The sequence below is a fragment of the Rhinatrema bivittatum genome, chromosome 7, assembly GCF_901001135.1.
Source record: "Rhinatrema bivittatum chromosome 7, aRhiBiv1.1, whole genome shotgun sequence".
NCBI classification, from domain to species: Eukaryota; Metazoa; Chordata; class Amphibia; order Gymnophiona; family Rhinatrematidae; genus Rhinatrema; species Rhinatrema bivittatum.
Window position 1 is genome coordinate 35,673,155 of NC_042621.1, and position 26,891 is coordinate 35,700,045.

The 26,891-nt window shown below is 44.4% G+C and overlaps 1 protein-coding gene across 8 annotated transcripts in view; it reads right to left on the reverse strand.

The window, feature by feature from the left end:
- Positions 1–26,891, reverse strand: part of ADAT1 (adenosine deaminase tRNA specific 1) — a 132,779-nt gene that overhangs the window by 53,435 nt on the left and 52,453 nt on the right. For all 8 annotated transcript variants that reach the window (XR_003857683.1, XM_029608243.1, XM_029608244.1 and 5 more), the window contains exon 8: positions 7,172–7,271. Coding sequence is in view for 7 of the 8 variants with exons in the window: in XM_029608243.1 (XP_029464103.1) it covers positions 7,172–7,271 (100 nt within the window). In the remaining variant the exon portion in view is untranslated. The remainder of the gene's footprint in view (positions 1–7,171; positions 7,272–26,891) is intronic.

Here is a 26,891-nt window from a genome sequence, read left to right on the forward strand (position 1 = left end):
TCCTATATCAGGACAGAGCCCACCCTGCATCCCTTCAGTATAAACGTTGTCAAAAAAGATAAAGATAACTAGTATAAGATCAAGCAAGCAATAAAGAACTGATAAATTGAACAATTCAAAACTCTGTATATCCACATTCATCTATTAGATGCTTCCGGTGCCTTAAAGTTATGATAGGAAGTAGAGGTATCCAATAAACTGGAAAGAAAAGAACTTCAAGCGGCCGTAACAGACAGTACACGGGAGGGAGTCTGGACTGATCCGTGGTACTACAGGAACGGAAATTTGCAGGCTTAACACAGCACTACGCGTCCATGTTCCACAGAGAAACCTGAGATCTGATAATAAGGCTCTTCTAACCATCCCCTCTGTCAAATCAGCACGTCTCACGCAAGTAAGGGAAAGAGCACTGTCACTGGCTGGTCCCATACTATGGAACACCATGCCACTTGAAATAAGACTGCAGAGAAATTTGAAAATTTTCAAAATTAATCTGAAAACCTGGCTTTTTATAAAGATAAAGAGAAGAGGAAAAACAGATGATGAATAAAGATGCACTAAGTTAGAAGCTGTTATTTTTAACCTACCAATGCATAGTAATGGTAAAACCAAACCGCCTAAATGTTCCCAACAAACAAGCTTAACATACACACTTAGGGGTAGATTTTATAATTTTGCGCGAGCGCGTACTTTTGTTCGCACACCAGGCGCGAACAAAAGTACGCTGGATTTTATAAGATATGTGCGTAGCCGCGCGTATCTTATAAAATCCGGGGTCGGCGCGTGCAAGGGGGTGCACATTTGTGCAACCTGCGCGCGCCGAGCCCGGCGTGCGTTGCCTGTTCCCTCCGAGGCCGCTCCGAAATCGGAGCGGCCTCGGAGGGAACTTTCCTTCGCCCTCCCCCCACCTTCTCCTCCTTTCCCCTACCTAACCCACCCCCCCGGTCCTATCTAAACTCCCCCCCCTACCTTTGTTGCCAGATTTACGCCTGCTGAAAGCAGGCGTAAATCTGCGCGCGCCAGCAGGCTGCTGGCGCGCCATCACCCAACCCGGGGGCTGGTCCGGAGGCCTCCACCATGCCCCTGGGCCGGCGCCACACCCCCGAACCGCCCCCGACCCAGGTCCCGCCCCGGACACGCCCCTCCCCGCCCCTTTTACGAAGCCCCAGGACTTACGCGTGTCCTGGGGCTGCGCGCGCGCCAGTGGCCTATGCAAAATAGGTGCGCCGGCACGCGAGGGCCCTATGCGCGTAAATCCAGCTGGATTTACGCGCGCAGGGCATTTAAAATCCGGCCCCTAGTTTATAATTATGAATTGTTACCGTACTATGATGGCACATAACCAATTTGTAATCTATATCACCCATATGTTTCATTGTTGTGCCCTTATGTAAACCTTTGTGATGGTTATCTAACTTAACGACGGTATAGAAAAGTTTTTAAATAAATAAAAATAAATAAATAAGAATCAATTTTCTTTTCCCTGTACGTACCTGGATCAGTCCAGACCGTGGGATGTACCAAAGCTTCCCTAAACAGGGTGGGACCGAGACAGTCCCGCTCGAAGCACCTGCCGCCCGAAGGAGCCAAAAACTGGCACCTGCACATCAAGGTGATAATGACGAGCAAAAGTATGCAGAAACTTCCAAGTAGCTGCTCTGCATATTTCCTGCAGAGAGACCGACTGACTCTCCGCCCAAGAAGTAGCCTGAGAACGCCACGAATGTGCCTTCAAGCCCTCCGGACCCGTCCGGTCCCAGCAGATATACGCCGATGCAATCGCCTCCTTTAACCAGCGAGCAATTGTAGCCTTAGAAGCCGTGTTTCCCCTATTTGGACCACTCCATAAGACAAATAGATGATCCAAGACTCGAAACTCATTTGTAACCTGGAGATATCGCAGTAAAACTCGTTTGACATCCAGGTGCCGGAGGTCACCACCAGACTGGTCCACATTTCTTCAGAAGAAAAAGCCGGGAGCTCCACTGACTGATTGAGGTGAAAGGAAGACACAACCTTCGGAAAGAATGACGGAACCGTCTTGAGTGAGACCCCGGAATCCGAAAAATGGAGAAAAGGTTCCCTACAAGACAATGCTTGAAGCTCCAAAACCCTCCTGGCGGAGCAAATAGAGACGAGAAAAACTGTCTTAAGAGTTAGATCCTTAAGCGTGGCCTGCCTGAGGGGTACAAAGGGAGCCTCACAAAGGACCCTAAGTACCAGGTTAAGACTCCATGAGGGACAAGTAGCCCGGATGGGTGGATTCAAATGCTTCGCACCCTTGAGGAAACAAACGACATCTGGATGAGCAGCCAAAGCGCAACCATCGATGCTACCCAAGAGGGACCCCCAAGGGCGAAACCTGCACCCTTAAGGAGTTGGAAGACAAACCTTTGGAAAGGCCATTCTGGAGAAAGGAGAGGACCTGGGATACCGAAGCCTTGTGCGCCGGCACTCCAGACTCGGCACACATTTTCAAAAACTCTCCAAACCTGAACGTAAGCAAGAGATGTGGAAGGCTTACGGGCCCGCAACAGGATGGATATAACTTCTTCTTTATATCCTTTCTTTCTTAGTCGCCTCCATTCAAAAGCCAGGCCGCTACACAGAAGCGATCTGCCTGGTCGAAAAATATGGGACCCTGCCAGAGAAGATGTGGAAGGTGGCTGAGGCGAAGAGGACAGTCTGTCATGAGGTTCACCAGATCCACGTACCACGGTCTGCGGGGCCACTCGGGTGCCACAAGAATGACGGGACCCCGATGAAGTTCTATTCTACTGAGTACTTTTCCCACCAGAGGCCAAGGGGGAAACACGTACAAGAGAATGTCATGAGGCCATGAAAGGACCAGGGCAGAGCAGTGTTCCTGTCTGTGGCTGAAGAATCTGGGAGCTTTTTCAGTGTTGAGAGTAGCCATCAGGTCGACGTGGGGGGGACCCCACCTGTAGACGATGACATCCATCGCTCCGGACAATTCCACTCTCCAGGATCTAGATGCTGACGACTGAGGAAGTCGGCTTGAACATTCTCCTTTCTCGCAATGTGAGAAGCTGCCAGAAGATCCAGGTGCCATTCTGCCCAGGCGAGAAGCTTGCTGGCTTCCAGAGCCACCAGGCAACTTCTGGTGCCCCCCTGCTGATTGATATAGGCTACTGTGGTGGCATTGTCAGAGAGCACCCGCACTGCCTTGCGATGGATCAGAGGGAGAAAGACCTTGAGTGCCAGGCGAACCGCTCGGGCCTACAGGCGATTGATGTGCCAGCGGGACTGAGCTGGGGACCAGCGTCCCTGCGTGGCCTGAGTCTGACAAACTGCACCTCAGTCGGATAGACTGGCGTCTGTCGTCACAATGATCCATTGAGGAGTCTGTAAGGGCATCCCCTACAGGAGGTGAGCGAGCGAGAGCCATAATTGCAAGTCTGCGACAGCAGAGTCTGAAAGCAGAAGGACCGTTCGAAACTGCTCCAACACCGGCTTCCCAGCAGGACAGCAAAGCTTTCTGTAACGGACTCATATGCGCAAAATCCCAAGGAACCAGATCGATAGTGGAAGCCATGGACCCCAGGACCTGAAGGTAATCCCAGGCCGTGAGTAGCGAGAGTGAGAGAAAATTGCACACTTGCTCCATGAGTTTGAGTGTCTGGGAGGAACACCTTTCCGACTCGGGTGTCGAATCGTGCTCCCAGAAATTATAGGATCTGGGATGGCTGTAGACTGCTCTTGGAAAAGTTGATTATCCACCCGAGTGAGGTCAGGAAGGCCAAGACTCTGTCGACCGCCACCCTACAGAGAGTGTCAGACTTGGCCCGGATGAGCCAATTGTCCAGGTAAGGGTGGACCAGAACTCCTTCCTGACGGACAGCGGCCGCCACTACCACCATGACCTTGGTAAAAGTGCCTGGTGCTGTGGCGAGGCCAAACGGGAGCGCAGCCTTTTCTTCAGACTCCGGACTGCAGGGCTCAGGAGAACCAGATTTAACTATTTCACCACTGGATTTAAGCCCAGTTAGAGCCCCAGAGGGGGATTTTGATCCTTCTCCCTCTCCCCCTCCCGTGCCCGGGAAATCCAGACCTTGTTTTTCCGCAGAATTTGTGCTGTTAATGCACAAATCATATCTAGCTAGTTTGCAGGAACAGGATGAGCCTTTGCCAGGTCCCTCCCCAGCCAATATCCCTCGGGTGCCTGCTCCGCAGCCCCTTCCTGTTCCAGATGTGCAGGGCTCGGTCAGGGTCAGGGTGGTGCCGGGCCCCCACGGACCCCCCACAGCCGGCTGCGGTCCCTGATCCCGATCAGGACTCTGACTTTCTCGCCCCCAAAATGGCCACCGTTCCCGCAGTTTTCTGAGAAGAGGACGGCCTAGTCACGCGTTTGAGGGGGATGAGCCCGGGCTGTTGACTTAGTTGCAGCCACGGAGGGGCCCTCCCCTCCTGGCAAACAGGCTCCCTGCAGGCTAGACAGCCACTGGATTGCAGCATGAAGGCAGGTTAGAAAAGCCATGGAGGGAGAATCAGCTGAGCTGTGCTGCTATGCGTGCACAAAAGGTGCTGAATTCGCTTGTCTCTTGCCTTTTTTTTTTTTTTTTGTAAACTTAAATGAAGGCAGGGGAATTGAGCTTCCCTGTTAAATCCTGTAAGGCAGCACAGGCGACAGGGAGTGACTGGACCACCAGTATCGCCCCAGCAGACAAGGAAGTCAACGGGAAAAGGGGTCCTAGGCTGTATAACAAGGGGCAAAACCCCCCTAGGCCTTCTTCAGCAGAAAGAAGGATTCTAGAATGAGGGGGGTCATGCGATGTGGTTGAAAGGGGGTAGACTCAGGTGTAATCTTAGGAAATATTTCTTTACAAAGAGGGTGGTGGATGTGTGGAACAGCCTCCTAGTGGAAGTGAAGATAAAAACAGTATCTGAATTCAAGAAAGCATGGAATAAATACAGGGAATCTCTAAGGAAGTGGTGAGAATTATAATGATAAATTAATTGGACAGATGGGCAGGCTGGATAGGCCATATGGTCTTTTTCTGCCATCCTGTTTCTGTGTTTCTAATTGCTTTCAGTTTGCCAATATTGTCTTCATTGAATTTACCTACAATGTCCTTTGCAGAAGATGAACAAGAAAACCAAATAAGAATACTTTGCCTTTAACATGAAAACTGAATTAAATATTATTCGCAATACCAGTTACAAGGATGTGTATCCTGGAAGGACTTGCACTTTCAACCTTTTGCCTCAGTTATTTAGCTACATATTCACTCACTTGCATGATAAGATTTGGGAGCATTTGCTTTCAGGAATATTGAACACAAGAAATTGCCATGCTGGGTCAGACCAAGGGTCCATCAAGCCCAGCATCCTGTTTCCAACAGAGGCCAAACCAGGCCACAAGAACCTGGCAATTATCCAAACACTAAGAAGATCCCATGCTACTGATGCAATTAATAGCAGTGGCTATTCCCTATGTAACTTGATTAATAGCCGTTAATGGTCTTCTCCTCCAAGAACTTATCCAAACCTTTTTTGAACCCAGCTACACTAACTGCACTAACCACATCCTCTGGCAACAAATTCCAGAGCTTTATTGTGCTTGAGTGAAAAAGAATTTTCTCTGATTAGTCTTAAATGTGCTACTTGCTAACTTCATAGAATGCCCCCTAGTCCTTCAATTATTCAAAAATGTAAATAACAGATTCACATCTACTTGTTCAAGACCTCTCATGGTTCCGGTGTTGCAAACATAATATTCAATAAAGGATTTCCTTGTATATCAGTCTATCCATTTAACATCAGTAAAGGATTCTTCTTTCAATAACCATGGTTTGAACTTTGTCATGCTCTCGTCCAAGACAGAATATGATAAGTGATAATGTGATGGCAACATACAGTATACCACATATGAATTAGTTTATAATGTTCCGTCCAGTATTGACTTTTACTTATGAAAAGATGTACCACTTGCAAATCTGGCTAGTGCTAATGTCTCCTCTGCTTTTTGGTTATCTTATTTTGACATTTTGTCCACAAAGCTTGACAAAAGCCTTGGACTGTCCTGAACAGCTGCTCACAGCCCAGTATCCTGGTCACAATTACCTGGCAGAATCCAAAACAGTAGGTAGATTCCTTGCTGCTTATGCCCAAAGATAAAACACTGGCTTTCCCCTAGTCTAACTGGTTTCCTCTAGAAATGTTTCCAAATTAAATTAAACGTTTCTTCATTTTTGTAGCATTGTTGGCATACTCCTTCTGCTACATATACCACCTTTTAGTCTTCCTGTGCCTTGAACTTCACTAAATGATGCAGCGCACATTTTTTTAATGTGTAAGGATTATTAGGACTACCTACCAAACAAACACTAAAAAGTTAACAGATCTTAAATAAACACATCCAGCTTCTCCAACTCAGGAAAAGAAATGACAGTGTTCTAGGCATTTGCTAAACTGAAAGTAAAAGAAAAATTAATCACAGTTTTAGCTGTAGTTTTGCTTTCACTTGGAGCCTGACATGAAATACAAATTTAGTTTTGATTTTTTATCTGACCTGCATAGTCAGAAAAAATTTTTACTTGATTTTAAATTTGGATCATCATGAGAGTATTTAGGCTCCTGGTTACAAATCAATAAAAGATACACATGTATCTTTTCCCCCCCATCATGACTCTCTTATGTTTAATGCCTTATGATGATTTCTGTTTATAATCTTAGATGCTTTTATTTTATTGTTTAGTTGATTCAATACTATCTGGTTTCATTTTTTCCTTTTTCTATAATGCATATTAACAGTTTAATACATTATTTAAAAAGTACATATATGTATTCTCACACATTTCCTAAGGAAAATCATCTGAAAATTAAACATTACTTACTACTTTGAAATTTCCAAGCTTTCCTAATTCTGCATTGGCATTTATTCATTGTTACTAATGAATTTTATAAAACAATTTTTAGATAAGGAAAAAGGTTTCCACTGAAAAATAATGCATGTGTTATATGCTCAAGGCCTCCCAATTATTTCTGTGATAACATCTATGTTCATACAAGGAACTAGCACAGAAATGATCCGTATGTATGCCATAGATCTTTCTGTCAGCTTCTTTCAAGACTCATACCCATCAAACCTAAAGATAAACATAACATACGCACACCCACCCACAGCAGAGTGACGAGTGCACCCTCATACCTGGCTTGAGGTGTTCCAATGGCTTTCTTGGTTGCTCCTTGCTTGTAGCCATTGGCTGTGACATCTAGTGACTGCTCAGGGACAGCACTCCAACTGATAGCTGCAAAACAGCAGAACTCAGGAGCAAAGAACTGGATTTGAAGCAAAAAACACTACTACCTACCATTATTACTTCTTTAACATTTCTATAGCACTACTTAATGATTACAGTGCTATGCAAACACAAAGAAGACAGTCACTGCGCAATAGAGCTTGCAATCTAATCAAGACAAACATACAAGTCAAGAGACATCGGGGAGTTTCACACAGGATGACAACTGTTAAAATTAGTTAGTTAATGAGGTTAAAGGTGCTAACATTTAAAAAGGGGGTAGAGCAGCTTTTAATTTAGACTGTGGGGGAACGCCAACAGTCACTAAGAAGCACATGTTTATATTTAAAAGGATTTTTATTTATTTTATTTTTTTATTTATTTACTTTTATATACCGGTGTTCGATTTTACATATCACATCGGTTTACATTTAAACAAAATTTGCAGGAACTTATGCGTTACCTTTGTCAAATACATTAAACATTTAAATATCCCGATAAGAGGCTGTGCTAAAGGTTGAAGTAGCCCAGTTAAGAAAATAAGAACTGCCATACTGGTTCAGACCAAGACTCCATCAAGCTCAGTGCCTGGCAAGATTTATGATTTTAAATTGTAATCCGCTTAGCACGACATGTCACTGTAGGTGGAAAATAAATATTTTTTAAATAAATAAAAAATTAAAAAGTCCAAAAGAGTAGATACATTCCATGCTGCTTATGCCCAGAAATAAAGCAGTGGCTTTCCACCAGTCTACCTGGTTAATAACAGTTTGTGAACCTTTCCACCAGAAATGTGTCCAAAATTCTCTTTTAAATCCATTACACTTACTGCCTTGAACATATCCACCAGCAATAAATACCAGAGATTAATTGTGCAATGAGTGAAAAAATATTTTCTCTTGTTTGTTTTAAATGTGCTACTTACTAACTTCATGAGTGTTCTCTGATCTTTTTAAATTTCGAAAGCATAAACAGCTGATTTGCATTTACCCCTTCCATTCCCCTCATGATTTTATAGAACTGTATTGTATCGCCCTCAGCTGTCTCTTCTCCAAACTGAAGAGTCTTAACCTCTTTAGCCTTTCCTTTATAAGGGAGCCGTTCCATTCCCTTTATTATTTCTGGTCGCCCTTCTCTGTACCTTTTCTAGTTCAACTATCTCTCTTGAGATGTGGCAACCAGAATTGAACACAGTACTGTTAAAGGTTGGGGATAACAGGGGAGAAGGGAGCCAATAAACTAAGGGCGGGTTTGGAAGTCCTACCCCTTACGTGAATGAACTGGGAACAAACTGGGAAAACTGGTAATGGTGTCAGCACACATCTATTAAAATCCCCCCACATACGCAGTAGAAGCAGCATTTGTGCACTTAGGCATGCATCCACTTAAAATTGAATGCATATGTTCATGCGGTTAGCATATTTTATAACATGTGGGCATATACGTGCATATATTATGAAATGGCTGCGTCCCTGGGGGCAGGCCAAAAAACGAGCGCACATGTGCACCCGTACACCTGTTTAAGTTGCCATCCCTATAAATAACTGCATTTTTTTTTTTAGCATTAAATCTTAGCTGCCAAACCCTAGACCATTCCTTGAATTTCAACATAGGTGACGTCTAATTAAATGGAATGCCCTTGGTATGGGCCCTAGAGTGACCGGCTGAGTGGGAGGCAACAAAGGAGCTCACTCTGAGGAGGGAGGTGTTATTAGCATTGTGCTTTGAGAATCAGTTCTTGGACTAGTTCTTTAAACTTTTTCATGAGGAGCACTGCAAAAGAAAAGGTTTGTCTTCTTGCCAATGATACCAAAATCTACAACAGGATTCCAGAAAGGTGTGGAAAATGAGGAGGAATCAGGTGGAGCACCCTATTCAAGATCAATCAACTCTTGAATAGCATCCATAACAGAAAAGAAACAAGATGCTTTACCAAAGTAACCAAAATAGGATTTTTCTTTGACTCAGACATGGGATCAGTACCCAGCATCTTCGGAGTCTGAGAGATTAGTGCCGGCAACTCATCTTTATGAAAGCAGCGCAACGTTGTTCTATAAGGTTCTAATCCCGGAGGAATTTTCCTATACTTCAGGGAGAAAGGATCTCCTTCCTCAGCCCCATCAGTGTGACCAGCAACAGGACAAGATGCCTTCCAACATTTATCTGTACCACCAGCTTGATCCTGAACTTTCAGGTTTGGCTGGCTCTGCCAAATGTGCCTGCAGAAAGGAATGAAGTCCCTGAAAAAATTCCACCCAAGAGAAGGCAGAAAGGTCCATACCAAAACCAGGGGTTGTGGTTCTGGCGCCCACTGAGTTGCCCTCCCTTGCTGACGAACCAGTTAGGGGAGTCTCAAAACCAGTTCCCTTCCTCCAACTTACTGGGAATGGCCAGGCTCAGCTGGAGACAACTGGTGCTGAGCGTACAAAGCAGTGCTGACAAAGATTAGAAGGAACCCCTGGTTTTGATGGCCGAATATGGCAAGCCATGCAAATTGCAAGGCACTTAGGCTTCTTTGCTACCGGCCCCATGGAAAAAAAAGAACATCCAGAGGCAGCTCGCTCAGTTACTTTATGTATGTTATTTAGATTTATATTCCACTTTTTACAGCGCTTCAAAATGGATTACATTCAGGTACTGTAGGTATTTCCCTATCCCCAGATGTACCTGAGGCAATGGGGGGTAAAGTGACTTGCCCAAGGTCACAAGGTGTGACAGCAGGACTTGAACCCTTGTCTCCTGGTTTATAGCCCACTGCTCTAACCACTAGGCTATTCCTCCACTCAACCACACAAGCACTGAACAACTGTGCATCCAACAGTGCGTCCATACCCAGCAAGCCTGGACAGGACACCCAAAAATGAGGATGCCTAAATACATAAGCACATACACACAAACAGACTCCGTTGAACACGCGTACAACGCACGCCCAAAACTTGGACGTCCAACCACGCGGTCCATTCGAATGCTGTCTGGGCATGCAGGCGCGAACAGATAGGCACTTTTCGCAGGTGACTTGCACAGAAAAAGTGGCAAATGCTGTCCTGACCTACCACACAGCATCGCAATGAAGCCAAAGAGCAGGCCTAGTCCAAAGGTCTGCTCAACCCGCAAAACTACTGTGACTTCCCAAGTCCCCCACGGAGATGGAAACACACATCGGATCAGCGCACTGAGCCTTGGAGACCAGAAACAGAAGAAGGGTCCCTAAATCTCTTTCAACTTATTTATTTTTAAACTCTTTACCTGAGCTCAGCTTGTGCCAGCCAAGTACAGGGAGAGGGCTAATACCTTCACCACTGCGCTCGGCTTCCTGCACCCTCTACCTCTCAGCTGAATCTCTCCTGGGGGAAATGGATATCAGAGGGAGGGATCACCAGATATCACCTCAGGAGAACTTAACTGAGGGAGGGACCATAAAGTATCATCTCAGGAGAAGTGGTGTGTTAATCCTCTTTCACCTTTTCTTTCTATCTTTTTTACTTATTTATTAAAACAAGCAATCCGTAGCAGGGGCATGCATGTCCAATATATATATATACACACATACACACCATGATGTCAGCTTTGCTCCTTCTCCATCTGCTAGTAGAGGTGCATAACCCACTGGTTGTGGATTAACCTGAGAAATAGCCTGGGATTGAGTCAGCTTCTGTTCCAGTTGTTCTATCTTCTTACAATTATCTTTCACAGAAGTATAGTCTGTTATTAAATTCTTGGTAACTAGACTGTACTTGAGCTACAGTATTTGAACGGATAAACTCTTACCTAACCGCTTTACTGCAAGTCATATAGCTTCTAAAGAAAAAACTTATGGTCTCTTTAAGTTGAAAAGGCTTTCACAGGCTTTCCTCAGGCAGTACCATGGCAGTACCTTCAGTTGCTCCAGATGGCACAGACTTCCCTGCAGATGCTAAGTTTTCCATTCCACAAAGCTCCACCCACGGCGTCTCTAACTTCAGCCCAGGATCCCTTGATCCGGTGGCCACCGGCATCCTCCTCTCCTTCAAGCTGAGTGCCATCTAGGGCCAGTTATCCTAACTGGAGAAAAATGGGTTTTAGGGGCCGGCAGGTGGCAGTCTCTGTGAAGCCCATAGAGGTCTGGGACCAGGTGGAGGTCAAAGGTACATGGCAGGCAGGAATGACAAGAGTCCAGGCTGTGGTTTATGGCAGGCAAGGATGACGAGAGTCCAGGCTGTGGCTGATGGCAAGCACAGGCAAGGACGAGTGTCCAGGCTGTGGTTTATGGCAGGCAAGGATGACGAGAGTCCAGGCTGTGGCTGATGGCAAGCACAGGCAAGGACGAGTGTCCAGGCTGTGGTCGATAGACAGGAGGCAAGGATGACAAGAGTCCAAGCTAAGGTCAATTACCAATAATCCATCCAAGGGCAGGGAGTGGTAACTAGGTAAGGCTGGAGGAATGAAGGCAAGGATGGCCAGGCTGAAGAGACAAAGGCAAGGGTAAAGAGATGGAAGGCAAGCTGAAGAGATGAAAATCCCACAACCAAGCAGCAACTCGCACTATCGGAAGGGTAGTTGACCTTTTGCTAAGACAATTCTGAGTTGACAGCCGGGGTTTAAATACCTGGTCGTGTGATGTCATCAGGAGGCGCCGAGGACATCGGTTCCCACCGTAGGCCTACAAGGTTTGGTGAGTGTGCTTAGAAGCAGACCCTGGTGGTAATGGTGTTTCCTGGCTATGTGGAGCATAACTGATGACGCTGGGTGAGTGAGTCGGCTTGCGGGCTGCTCCCCTCCCCCGGGTTTTAGTGTTCTACTTTGTATCGATGTACCATCATGCACCCTGTATTCTGCAAACAAATGGCTCCTTCTTTGAGCCCAAATTCAGAAGAAAAATGGTCTGATTTCAGGACTATTTCTTTAAAGAAAATAACTAGTATATAATTGATCACCTGAAATCTACTTCATCCCAACTGATCCTTGCCCTTTTCGTAGAAACTGGGAATTTAAAACAGGATTCCTATAAATTAGAAGAATGATAGTAAATACTTTGTTAATGGAGGGAATTTTGCCATCTCAATTAAAAGTGGCAACTATAAGCCCAATTATAAAATATGATAGATTGTCCTTTGAGGACTTGTCAAATTTTAGACCTGACTCTAATCTCCCCACTGACAAAAATCAGAGAAATATGTTCTAGTTCAATTAGAGGATTTTTTTGGAGGAGGTCTCTGTTCTGGAAGATAGGCAATTTGGGTTTCAGAAGAACCATAATACTGAGCTATTACTGATGTTACTTCAATTCTCGATCAGAATCATTCAGGTGTTTTATTACAATTTGATATTGCTTTGGCATTTGATGCTATATCACACAATATACTGATTTCACAGTTACGTGAATTTGGTTTTGAGATGGTTTACTTTCTTCCACAAAGTAGAACACAGCAAGTATAGATTGGTTCCTCAACTTCTGCATGGGGAAACTTGTTGGCAGGGGGCTCCTCAAGGTTCCTGTTTGTCAACATCCTCTTTAATCTATTTTTGGCTCCAATTGAGGCATTGATGAAAATATTGGGAATGTCATATTAAATATATACTCTGATGATCTACAGATTTTTGTTCCGAGTAAAGGGGATGGTATGACACCAACAGCAAAGATCTAGGAGACTGTGAATGTGATTCAGAGCAGTCTGTTTTTAAATGTTGCAAAAACCAAGATTTTGAGGGTTGGTAAACAATTGCCTTTAAACAATATTTTAAATGTGCAGTATGTTGGTAAGATACTACCTTTATGATTTCAGACTAAACTTGGGGGTTTATATAGACTTGCAGTTATTATTTAGAGTATATATTCAGCATTTGCTATGAGTCTTTTTATAAGTTAAAAATGTTATGTCCACTATGTTATATTCTGAAAGCAGAATTATTTAGGACTGTTGCCCAAGCCTTCGTATTAAGCCATTTAGACTATTGAAGTACATTATTGGATGGCTTACTAGGCACATTGCTACAGGCCTTGCAGTTAGTACAACATGCAACTGCCAGACTTATTAATGGGGTAAAATATTTGGATCATATTTCACCGGTTATAAAATTTTTTACATTGGCTTCCAGTTAAATAGAGATTTCAATTTAGAATTTTAGTAGTGGTTCATAAATGTTTATATTCAAATACTAATTGTACTGTGACAGAGATATTTACTTAGTATGATCCACCACATACATTGCGATCCTCAGGCGCAAAGATTACAGAGAACACGAGATAGGCCAATTTCTTATGTAGGCCCCAAATTGTGGAATACTCATCCATTGCCTCTTAGGGAACACAGGGGAAAAGATTACCTTGGTGGTGGCTGAAAAGAATCAATAAGTACTGCTTGGGGAAATTTTTAAAACTTAAAAGTATTGGGGAGAAGTAAAACTATCGGGGTATATTATTTAGTGTGTTTGTGTGTCTGTATTGAATAGCTAGTCAGAGGGCAGGCAAAAACCAGTTTTGAGTTTTCTATTAAATAGGTGAGCAGAAAGGTGTTGCGATTCGGCTCCTTGGCAGCCTCACTTTTTTTTTTTTTTTCCCAGCCTTTCCTGTGGCCCGGAGGCCGCCAACGCTCTTTCAGCGTGGCTGGAGCCGCCACTGTCATCACTGCCGCGACCGGCGGCAGGGAACCACTGCTGCTGCTATTTCCGTTGCGGCAGGGGCTGCCGACATCCGCCCTCCGTCTCGCGGTCAGGAGGCCGTGGTCACTGCTTCCTCATGGTCCGGAGGCCGTCCTAGGGCGTTCCTCTTTGCGGCAGGAGCCGCTAACCTCTTCTTCTTCGTGGCCTGGAGGCCGCAGACGCTGGTGTTTCCTTGCGGCAGGGGGTCACCGACAGCACTCCCATGCGGGCCGGAGGCTGCCCACCTTACCTTGTCCCCTCCGTGGGGAGGAGCCTTCATTCCTGGTCTCGCTTATGGCAGGGAGCCGCGCTCAGCTGCTGACGTTTCCAGCGTCAGGCCTGCTTCAAGGCCTAATCCTGCTCCTGCGTCATCTTCAATAGCAGGGACGCCATTCTCCAAGGTCCTGCCCACTTCCATCTCCTTAGGCGAGGGGCCGCACCTCCTCTTCATATTTAAAGGGCCAGCGTGGGAGTGGTGCTCCTCTGATGTCATCGTGGGAGTCACCTCTTCAGCCCTACAAAAGAGTCCTGTCTTCATTGCCTTCGCAAGGATCCAGGCCTCCCTTGGACCTCTTGCCATCTTGCTTCTCGTTGGCACTCTGTTCCATGTTGGAATTCCATGTCTTCATCTTATCTTCGTTCTTCGTCAAGGTCGCTCGTCGGATTCTGTGTCTTTGTCTACCCAGATTCTGATGTTTCGTCCTTCAGAGTTCCTGAAGTCCTGATGTTATATTATCCTGATGTCTTCACGTCCTGATCTTCAAGTATCTCTGATGTCCTTCACTACGGCAGCTTAAGCCTCTAGAGGACCTCTGCTTTTACGTTCCTCGCTCCGAGTTCCATCTCCGAGCTTTTAGCCTCCGGTTCCATATTCCGAGTTTGTTCGAGCTTCGCGCCGGGCCTTTTACTCCGAGTCCTTGGATCCTGTGTCCCTTCTCCTAATCCTGAATGGGTCTTCAGAGCTCCTTGCGCTTGCCTCCGTCCATATGAACAAACTCTGCATAATCCTGTTCCGTATCAGCATGGTCTGTGTCTTGCCTTAATTGGCTGTGGAGAAAGCGCCTCAGTGCAGGCCTCAGAGTCTTCGTGGTGGAATCTCTAAGCAACCTGAGTGGGGAACCACCAACGTGGTCCGCGACCAGCCCTGACTGGCTGTGTAGGGCGCGTCTACCAGTGTGATCCGCGACCAGCCCTGATTGGCTGTGTAGGGCGCGTGATGTGGCAGTACTTATTCAGAATTGTGGATTTATGACTATTGGAGTCCTTCTCTTCAATCAACCTGAGTCCATCTCGGTTCTTCTAGCAACCTGAGTCCGTCTCAGTTCTTCAATCAACCTAAGTCTTTGTGTCAATTCTTCAACTATCCTGAGTCTCGTCTCAACCTTCAAGTATCCTGACTCTTTGTGTGAAGCCCTCACGTATCCTGAGTCTTCGTCTTATGTCTTTGCCCTTCAGCCTCTGTCCGTCCTGTTGCATTTGCTGTTCTGTACGGCAGGTCTGAAAGGGCTATCGAGTGGCCGGAGGGCTACCCCAGAAACCAACATTGCGTGTTGGGTCTCTGATGCGATCAGGTTCGGCAGAGGCCAGGGTCCTGCATCTTCAGCCTGTGCTTGGACACTCCTCGCCTGCCTCGGCGCTTCCCAGAGCTCCTCTGCGGTTGCCAAAGGGTACACGAAATCCAAGAAATGGGACTGCCTCAAACATTCCCACAACAAAAGGCAGGCCAAAACTGAAGTTTGTGTGTTTATATCATCCTAGAAGCACAGTCCATATGTATTCCTCGCATTAAGAAAAGAGGAAGGAAGGTCAAGCGATTGCCAGTATGGCTGAAAAGTGAGATGAAAGAGGCTATTTTAGCCAAAAGACAGTCATTCAAAAATTGGATCCATCAGAAGAAAATAGGATTAAGCAAAAGCATTGGCAAGTTAAATGTAAGACATTGATAAGATAGGCTAAGAAAGAATTTGAGAAGTTAGCTGAAGAAGCAAAACCTAACAATAAAATTTTTTTAAATATATCCGAACAGAAAGCCTGTGAGGGAGTCGGTTGGACTATTGGATGATCGAGGGGTTCAAGGGGCACTTAGGGAAGATAAGGACATCGCAGAAAAAAGGTGGAAGCAGGTTCCATAACAGCTCTGGAATTCACTACAGATTCTTCAGCTTCCTGAGAGAGAAGCAGACAAGATTGTGCCACTAGGGCACAACAAGAAGCTATCTGTAAAGTCATCGCCACTGCTTCAAAGGCTTGAGTAAGGATACCCTCAATCCTCCTATCATGTACATCCTTCAAGGGCACTCCTGCCTCCATAGGGATAGTCGTCCACTTAGAGACAGCACAGACCAGCGCATCCACTTTGGGAAAACGCAAACGCTCTCTCACCACTTGATCCAGGGGGTATAGGCCTTGCAATGTCTGACCCACTTTGAAATTTGCCTCTGGGGCACACCATTCAAGATCAATCAATTCCTGAATGGCATCCTTAACAGGGAAAAAACAAGAGGCTTTACACAAGGAAACCAAAATGGGATTTCTTCTTTGGCTCAGGCATGGAATCTGCACCAAGAACATCCAGCATCTTCAAGATCTGGGAAATCAGGGCCAGCAGTTCATCTCTATAAAAGAACCGCAACACGGTCCTATACAGTTCCAGTCCCAGAGGAATTTCTCCATCCTCCAGGGAATCGGGATCTACCTCATCATCAGTGCCATCTGGGTTCCTGTTGGGATTACCCGCAGCGAACAGAGGCGTGCTCTGATGCTTAAACATAGGACTGGAAGAGGGAGGGGCCACCGGCTGAGGATCCAACCTTACAGGAGTGGGTGAAGCTGAGGACTGCACCTAAAGAATGGATTGCAAACACTGAAAAAAAGCAAAAAACTCAGAAGTTGGGTCTGTCGGCCTACAGCGCGTTTTTATTGCCTATAAGGGGAAATCCTCATTTTACACCGGGCTCTCAGTCTCAGGTGTTTCAAGACTGGCAGCGGACAGGTATTACCATGTTGGGCCACTTGATTGACTGCTCGGGGTCTTTTTACTCTTTTGCGGACATTCAGGCAGAGCACGGCTTGCCGAATACGCACTTATTTGGCTACCTGCAGCTTTGTCACTATTTCCACGCAATACCGGCAATCTATAAGGAATTAGCCCACTTGAATGCGTTGGAAAAGTTTTTCCACCTAGGAGCCACAGGAGGGCCTTCCTTGTCGGTCTACTATCAAAAGCTGGGCCCCGCGGCCTTGAATGAGGTGTTTCGCCGGGTGTCGGAGAGGTGGAATCGGGATGGGGGGTTTCAGGTTCCCGTTGGGGTCCTTAAAGCTAGTATGAAGAGGTTGATGGAGACCACTAGTAACATGTACTATAGGGAGATGCAATTGAAAATGTTATATCGGGCTTATGTGACCCCGCAAATTGCATTTTATGCGAAACTGGCGCCTTCGGCGTCATGCCTTCGTTGTTCTTGTTCTACTGGCTCTCTTCTTCATGTCTTCTGGGAATGTCCAGGTATACAAGTATATTGGGGGAAGATTGTGCATTATTTGAATGGGTTGTTAACAGTGAATCTTTCCATTTCACCCTACATAATTTTATTTGATTGTATTCCCAATACTGTGATTCGGAAACCAGGGCTCCGCTGCTTTGTCCGGAAAGCAATTGCAGTGGGGAAAAAGGTCATCCTGATTCACTGGAAAGAGTCTTCCTGTCCCTCTTACTGGATGTGGAGAAACCATCTTCACCGAATGATGCAAATGGATAATATGACCTCAAAATCTAGTCCCCAGCAACGTCGCCGCTTTCTACAGGTGTGGACGGAATATTTACAAGCGCTACCTCATCGGGCCAGGAGTCTTATTCTCAACTGTTGATGGACCTGATTTCTGTTCGGTGTCTGGGTGAACTTCACCAATACGGCATTTACTGGACATGTAGCACAGGGGGCGGGTTAGGGAGGGGGGTGGGTTTCTGGTGGGCGGTTGGGGTGATATAACACGGGGACTCCGAAGGGGGGTCAAATGAAAAATTGAATGTGCAGTTCTTGTTGTTATGTTCTTTTTGCATTTAATAAAATTGTTTAACACAAAAAGCAAAAAAAGCAGCCGGATCCAGGCCAAACCCAGAAGGAACTGGAGTGGGGCCCACTCAATTGCCATCTCCTGAAGAGGAACCAGTGAAGGGAGTTCCAAGATCCAGCGTACCTCCAGACAGAGCCTTAACCAGACCATCATCAGGCTGGGAGGATCCAGGCTTAGCGAAATCAGAGGAAGACAACTCTCCCTGAGCCTCTAAACAGCACAGACACATGTTAGAGGACACATCAGGCTGAGATGCCTGAATATGACAGGCAACACAGAGAGAAAGGCACTTAGGTTTCTTGCTCACCGGCACCATCAGTGCACAGGTGACAGAGAATGTGCATCCAGCCGGCTCATGCTGCAAAAAATGTCAAGCTCACAAAATTTATGCGCACAAAAATCAGGCACCCCAAAAGTAAGCGCTGCAAAAAAATACACACACAAACTGAGCGCCAAAGCCTGGGCGCACCAACAACTTTAAAATTTGTACACACAAAAGGTACGCCCAAAATTGAGCGCACAACGCATGCGCAAGGCGAGGGCAGTAAAGCACGCACAGAAGTGCACAAAAATGCTGCCGCAGCCTAGCCTACCAAAGTCATTCAACCCGCCAGGCTGCCCAGTTCCCCATACCCCCACGGGAGCAGAAACCAACGTCGGAATGGCACACCGATCATGGAGACCGGAGGAAGTCCTGCAAATCCCTCTACACTGTCTCTGCCTCTAATTCCTTTTTTTTTTTTTTTAAACTTACCCGAGCTCAGTCGTTACCAGCTAAGTACAAAGACGGACTCTGGCTGCGGGGGGAGAGGGCATGTGCCATTACCACTGTGCTCAGCCTCCTACACCCACTGCCTTTAAGTTGTACAATCAGCTAAGTCCACGTGGGCTACCGGACCAAGGCACACATCTGAGGGACCATGGAAATCACCTCAGGAATTCTCAACTTGGGGAAGGACAATCAGGTTTCACTGCAGGAGAGCGGGGCTTTTCTTTTTCTATGTTAAATTCTCCTTCCAAAATTTGAAGCAATCCCCATAGGGAGATGCAGTCCACCATCTGCTGGAGACAGAGAATATTGGCAGGCTGGGGTCACTGCAGCAGTATATATACTGTGACGTCAACTTGCCCTGTCTTCGTCTGCTGGCAGGAGAGCATAATGTACTGGGGTCCTAAGTCCATCTGTCTACTCGCTAGGAAATTAAGAGTTTTTCTTGATGGAAAAATTGCCTTATGCAATGCAAACACCACTAGTTAATGATTCTGTATATGCCATTTTTTGTATATAGTGTCTACCTCTGGCACTGAATTCTTCTCATTTTCTTTTTCCTTTTTAATGGTGTATTAAGATCAACTTCCTAGGTTTCTGAATTCCCTTGATGTTAGATACTGCATAGAGGTGCATCACTATTTTGTTCTATTTTTAAGGTTGTTTCTCCTTTTTTTGATGATTTTATCTGCAACCTATTTTCTATACAAAATGATGCTTTGTTATTTGTAAAATTCAACAAACAAAAGTTCAATTTAAAAAGAAAGCAAGCCTTTGAGAAGGAGTGAGGATGATGACATTTGAGGATTTTCTTCTCTGTTTTAGTTATTTTTATGAATTGTTGTGTCTTTCCATTTTATTATGTGCTTATTTTTATTCTTAATTTTAGGTTATGTTGAAGACTGGTTTTGTATTTTATGGTATTATGATTATGTGGGATAATTTTTAATCTGTATTTTAATATAACTGCTGTCTTTCTTATTATGTATGTTTTTATGGAATCTGCTTTGAACTGCAGAATATAAATTATTAAAAATAAATAAATCAAACAAACTAGGGAAGCTAACAAAATTAGCAACATAGTAATAATGGACGATTTCCATTCGTCCAGTATTGATTAGATAAATGTCACATCAGGATACGTGATAAAATAAAGAACTGCTTCATGGAGAAGCTGGCAAAGGAACCAAAAAGAAGGGAAGCTATTTTAGATCTAATCATTACTGGAACACATGATTTGGTATGAAGTAATAGTTTTGGGGCCAATTGGCAATGCTAATAACATGATGCAATCTGACTTGATAACTGGAGTAAGAACACAAAGGAAATCTACTACAATAGCATTTAACTTTCAGAAGGGAGACTATGAGAAAATGAGAAAAATGGTTAGGAAAACATTGAAAGGGGTAGCTGCAAAGATTAAATTTGAACAGGAGCAAAAATGTAATAAAAATGTTTTCAGATACATTTGAAGCAAAAAGCCTGCAAGGAAATCAGTTGGACCATTATATGATCAAGGGGTTAAAGAGGCTCTAAGGAGGACAAGGCCAAAGCAGATAGATTAATGAATTCTTTGCTTTGGTCTTTACTGAGGAAGATTAAGGCAGATACCAATGTCAGAAGTGATATTTAAAGATGATGATTCAGAGAAACAAACAAATCTCAGTAAACCTGGAAGATGTAATAGGGCAAACTGACAAACAGAGTAGCAAACCACCTGGACCAGATGGTATACATCCCAGAGCGCTGAAAGAATTGAAAAATGAAATTGCAAGCCTACAATCAGCAGTCTGTAAACTATTATTAAAATCAGCTACGGTACCTGAAAATTGGAGGGTGGCCAACATAATGCCAATTTTCTTTTAAAGGGTTCCAAGGATAATCCAGGAAACTATAAATCCCGATGTCAATGCCGGACAAAATTGTTCAAACTATTATAAAGAACAATCCCAAGTCGTCTCCTCCAATACTACACATAAATCCCTTTCCCAGGCCAAAATATGGATTGGTTTATTAGTTAACTGCCAATTTAAGGATGAATAAACTTTAGAGATCACCCCTTAAGACTATCTTCTTCATCACAAAACACCTGAAACAAACAAAGTAGACCTTATAGAAGATTAGATTTAACTTCCACAGTATACAGATGATGCTTCGCCTGATGATACAGAAACCTATCCCTCATTGATAAGTGAAACTTCTCCTGTAAAACTTCAAAGGGATACATCCTATGCCCATCCCTTAAATGCCCAAACCTAGAGTTGCCAAGGCCATCCTATTTATGAAAGTCATTGGAGGTCTCCCCAAGTATAAATTCTCCATTAAAATCGCAATGGTGACCTATAAAATTAGTCCCTCCAATTTCACCTTACATAAACCCCACAAGCATAAGGTCTTTATACAGAGACCTAGAAGATGAAGGCAACCAAGAGCACCTAGGCAACCAAAGGAACAAACAAAAGAATGTTCCCAGCCACCACCTGCTCAATCGGTACTCACTGCTTATATTAAAAAGCCTTGTACCGATTAACAGCTTTAATCTGAGGTGCAAGATAATAGTTTCTAAGATTGGGAACTCTCAACCCCTCCTTAGTTTAGGTTGATAATGTACCCGGAGTGCTACTCTCAGAGTCTACATTTCCAAATGAAACTAAAGATCTTTTTCTGGCATTTTTTCAATGCTGTATCAAGCAAAGCAATTGGAAGAGTCTGAAATAAATAAGCACGGGGTAACATTCATTTTTACTGCAACTATTGTATCCAGCCATAAAGGATTATTTCTCCCCCAAACATCCAAATCATGACACACTGAAGAGATTAAGGATGGATAATTAAAGGGCTGCTATTATTGCTGCTGCTCTTTGTTCATTTAGTGTTATCTTCTGCACAGGCTCTGTTGTACTCAATCGATTTTTTTTATTGTGTGTATTTTGTTTGGTTTTTGTAAAACTTGGTCGATGAGAATACACAAGTTTATTTTATTTATTTATTTATCGAGTTTTATATATCGTCCGGTTTCGCCATCACAATGGTTTACAAAGTTTCGATGTTTAACAGAGTGTTCAAAAAATTCATACGCTTGTTAACATAGTGATCTTAGTCGTTATAAACATACAGATAGATACTCTAAGGCCGCGGTAGAAACAGTGCGGCAGTGTCAGGCGCACCCTCGTTCCCCGCACGCACAGTTCTCTTCACCTACCGCTCGATACTCTCTTCAAATTGCATGCAAATGCAAGCCGCGGCTGCGAAGCCTTAGGCAAGCGTTAGGCCTGCGCAACCCATTTTACTGTATAGAGCGCCTATACAGTATCCTGGGTTCGCGAGCCTAACGCTTCACGGCCACACTGGTATCTGTCATTTCAAATGTCATTTCAAATGACAGGTACCAGGAAGTGGACAGTTATGTTCCCCGATGCTCAGCAAACTTTCCCCCAGCCCCCGCTTACCTGCCCTGGCCCCGTCCGGTCTCCGGTGCAGCCCCAGTCCTGTCCCCTCCTCCCGAAGCAAAAAAAAAACCGAAAAAGTAGCAAGGCTCGGGCCTGCTACAGTAGTCCCTTCTCCCTTCTCCTCTCCTCCCGATTTCGGCGCTCAAGGCGGCCGTGCATTCATCCAGGCAGAGGGAGCCGGCGGCGAAAGCGGCCTCCGGCTCCCTCTGCCCGGATGAATGCACGGCCCCCGCCGGCAGTGAATGAATGCCTGTGCGATTTCGGCGCTCAAGGCGTGACATCACGACGCTTGACGTCACGGCATGTGACTGCCTTGAGCGCCGAAATCGCACGGGCATTCATTCACTGCCGGCGGGGGCCGTGCATTCATCCAGGCAGAGGGAGCCGGAGGCCGCTTTCGCCGCCGGCTCCCTCTGCCTGGATGAAGAATGCACGCCCACCTGGCCGCCTTGAGCGCCGAAATCAGGAGGAGAGGAGAAGGGAGAAGGGACTACCGTAGCAGGCCCGAGCCTTGCTAATTTTTCGGGTTTTTTTTTTTTTTTTGCTTTGGGAGGAGGGGACAGGACTGGGGCTGCACCGGAGACCGGACGGGGCCTTGAGCGCCGAAATCGCACGGGCATTCATTCACTGCCGGCGGGGGCCGTGCATTCATCCAGGCAGAGGGAGCCGGAGGCCGCTTTCGCCGCCGGCTCCCTCTGCCTGGATGAATACACGCCCACCCGGCCGTGGCCTGGATCGAACACGTGCCCACCCGCCCGCCGGCTCCCACCGCCGCCTGGATCCAACGCGCACCCACCCGCTTGCCGGCTCCCGCCGCCGCCTGGATGAACGGGCGCCCATCCGCCCGCCGGCTCCCGCCGCCACCTCGATGACCGCACGCCTGGGGGATTCGGAAAGTGACAGGTATTTATACATATATATATAAACAACTTACGCTGCAATGTTTTTTACACTTTACGGTTTTACCCCCATTTTTTACACTTTATTCCCGTTTTAATTTTCGAACACCACACTAACACCAAGTAGAGGGTAGGCGGTAAACTAACAGGTTAAGGACGCGGCAAAATAGCGGGTTACAAAGGAGATAATCTGAGTGCGCGTCACAGTATCCGAGGGGAATAGCTAATTCCTTCATTATACAGCTAATTCGTTCATTTACATATCATATACATGCTGCGTGCGGAAAGGGTTATGCGTCTGTTTTAAGAAGCGCTAAGGACGCGTGAAACTGGAGACTGTATCGCTGGATCGCCTTACGCGTCTGAATTGTGCGCTCCCAGCACGTTACAGACGGGAAATCTTCAACCGCACGTTACAGTATAGACCTGATAGTTTGGTTGTAACTTGTACAGGGTTAAATTACGTGCTTTGGATTGGTTCTGCATGTTTATATGGGCCGATAGGGAGGGAAGCTGTAGCTTAGAGTAATAAATGCACAACTGGATCTAAATTCTGTGTTATATTATATAACTGTGTTATATATATAACTGGATCTAAATGCACAACTGGATCTAAATTCTGTGTTATATTTATTCATATTCTGTGTCATACTTAGCCTTCTAGATACATAGGTTCCATCTCACAGTGATATACCGCCACATTTATTCGCATAGTCTTATTTACTCATCTTGTTACTCTTTTACATTAATTGGCTGAAATGTAAATATTGCTCTGTTCCTTTATCTCCCCTCTTCCAGTTCCAAGTTAATTTTCCCTGTTTTTTGTAACTTTCTCACATCCTTTTCTGATTCCCTGTATTTAAAGTTCAAGGTTTTTATTGAGAATATTGTTTATTACGCTACGTTATGCCTTTCACACTTTGTTAATTGTAAACCGGGTTGATGTGATGCCTGTCATGAAACTCGGTATAACAAAAACAATAAATAAATAAATAAATAAATAAATAAATGCTTTTAAATAAATAAATAAGCTGAAAAAGTTTATCTAGCCAAATACAAATGCGGACCCCCAGATATTATATGCTTTCCTTAGCCCATGTGAACTGGAAACAGGTCCAAAGCTGAGTGGTTAAAGCATGAGAAAGACAGAGACACTCTCAATATTTCTGTTTTATCCAAAGTTATCCAATTCTGAAATTAAAGCCAAAATATAAGGCTCTGGACTAGTCAAGATGAATAAAAAATCATCAGCAAATAAAGAGACCTTGTAATTCCATTCACCAAGCCACTTTTATATCCCTAATCACACGGGAACACCAGATCTTTTCCGAAACATGCTCTAAGACCAGCACAAAAGAAGGGGGGACATCAGGTATCCCTGTTAAATGCTCCTATTAACTTTAAATCATGTTTCTGGCCTATCATAGAGCAGAGTTATCCACAATAAAACTGAGACCAACCCTGAACTTTTCCTGTATTTTAGTTCAAATATTTCTATTGAAATTCAGGATAGACACACAGAAACATATTCATACCATAACATAGCATTCTCTTAATCCCAAACATTACCAATATATACAATAACAGATTATCTGCATCTATAAACATTTTAAGCCTCCCCCAATAAGTCCATTATCTGTGGCTAGCTGAGTGTCGTACTCTTGTACACCCAGCCAGTAAGAGATTTATTCTATTCCCTCTCTTATATCCCTACTACCACCTCCTCCCCTCTCCCTCCCCTTTCTTTTGAACCCTACATGGATTAAGTTGCTATCTATTTTAAAGAGAGTTCTGAACAAGACTTCTAGCCCTATGTGAGAGAGTGTAAATATAATGTCCCCAAATATTTAAAAACTTGAGTTTGGCTTGATATGAAGAATGTGCTGCCATAGACTCCATAGACATCATGGAATGAATTGTATTGCGCCATTGCCGAAGGAGGGTTTACCCTCTCTTTGTCATACCAACAAATTGAACGCTTTCCCTGAGCCAAGAACTTCCTTACCAACAAACCATCCTCTGTTTTTTTTAAAGTAAGTAGTGAGACTCATTTCGAATAGAATTATATCAGCTCGTAGTGGGATTGAGCTTGACATTATGTTGTTAATATATGTTTCCAAAAGCCTTGTATGCTTTCCTGTATTATAAATAGGAAATGCCAATATCCCCTATCAAATGCTTTCTCGGCATCAACAGTAAGTAGTAGGGCGTTTGTTCTCTTTTAACTCACCAAATAAGATTCAATACTCTGCAAATATTTTCTGAAGCCATACGCCCAGTTTAAAATCGGATTGATCTTTGTGAACCAAAAGCAGAGCTACACGGCTCAGGCACCGAGCCAAAATCTTCATGTCCAAATTTAGCAGAGATTGGCCTTCTAAGATCCGCAAAAAGTAGGGTCCTTCCTTTCTTTAGGTAGCACAGTAATACCTGCAACATTCAATCCAGGAAGAAAAGAACCTTCATTCAATAAATAGTTGAATATATGAGCTAGCGGACCAACAAGTATACAACTAAGTACACTATAAAATTTAGCAGAGAACCTGTCTAACTGGGTGCATTCCCTGATTTAAACTCTCCAATAGCCCATAATAATTTAAGTTCGGCAATCTCTTTATTAAGGATAAACTGCCCTTCCTGCGTAACTTCAGATCGCATCGATGGCCCTATCCTCAATAACGATATCAGAATGATAGAGCTTATCATAAAATATTGTGTACACTGCTCCCTAATCCTCGCCTTATCAGTAACAACTCCACATTCTTTTATCTTAACAAATGCTTGTGTAAATTTATTCTTTAATGGTGCAGCTAACAACCTGTTAGCCTTATTAGCAAATTCAAAATGCACCTACCTAGCAAGCAGCAACTGATGCAAGATGGCATCCACATCACTCACTATATATACGCGGACGATATTCAATTTATATTACCCATCAACGATACAATTGAGAAAACACTAAACATAGCAAACATGTATCTAGACATTATCAAACAACTATTAAATAAAATGGAGCTAGTAATTACTATAGAGAAGACAGAATTCCTTCATTTAGAAAGAAAAAAAAACATGGAGATCACACACAACCCAATCACACTCAATAACAACAAACAAATAATACTTGCAGAGAAAGTACGGAATCTAGGAGTAATAATCGACACAGAACTAAGCTTAAAACAACATATATCCATAAAAGTAAAGGAAGGATACGCCAAATTCATGGTCCTCAGAAAACTTAAACCACTTCTAACAACCGCCAACTTTCGATCAGTACTACAAGCGCTAATATTTGCAAGCACTGATTATTGCAATACCCTTCTACTAGGTTTACCATGCACCTCCATAAGACCTCTACAAATCTTGCAGAACACAGCCGCAAGAATATTAACTGGAAAAAGAAAAAAAGAGACCACATTAGTGAAACACTGGCTGAGTTACACTGGCTTCCCATTGAACAAAGAATACAGTACAAAACACTATGCACCATACACAAATTAATACACAACGAAAACGTAGACTGGCTCAACACAGCTCTTCGCGTACACATCCCCAACAGAAACCTAAGATCAGCCAACAAAGCACTTCTAACTATTCCATCAGTCAAAACAGGAAGACTAACCCAGGTAAGAGAAAGGGCATTATACTTAGTGGGACCCATACTATGGAACTCCATGCTCTTGGAACTAAGGCTACAAAGAGAAAACAAAACATTAAGAAAAAAATCTAAAAACTTGGCTCTTTAAACAAGCTTTTCAAAAAGAGAAGGGAGAATAGAAACCAGGGAAGTGCAAGGTACAAACAATGAACACCCACACAAACA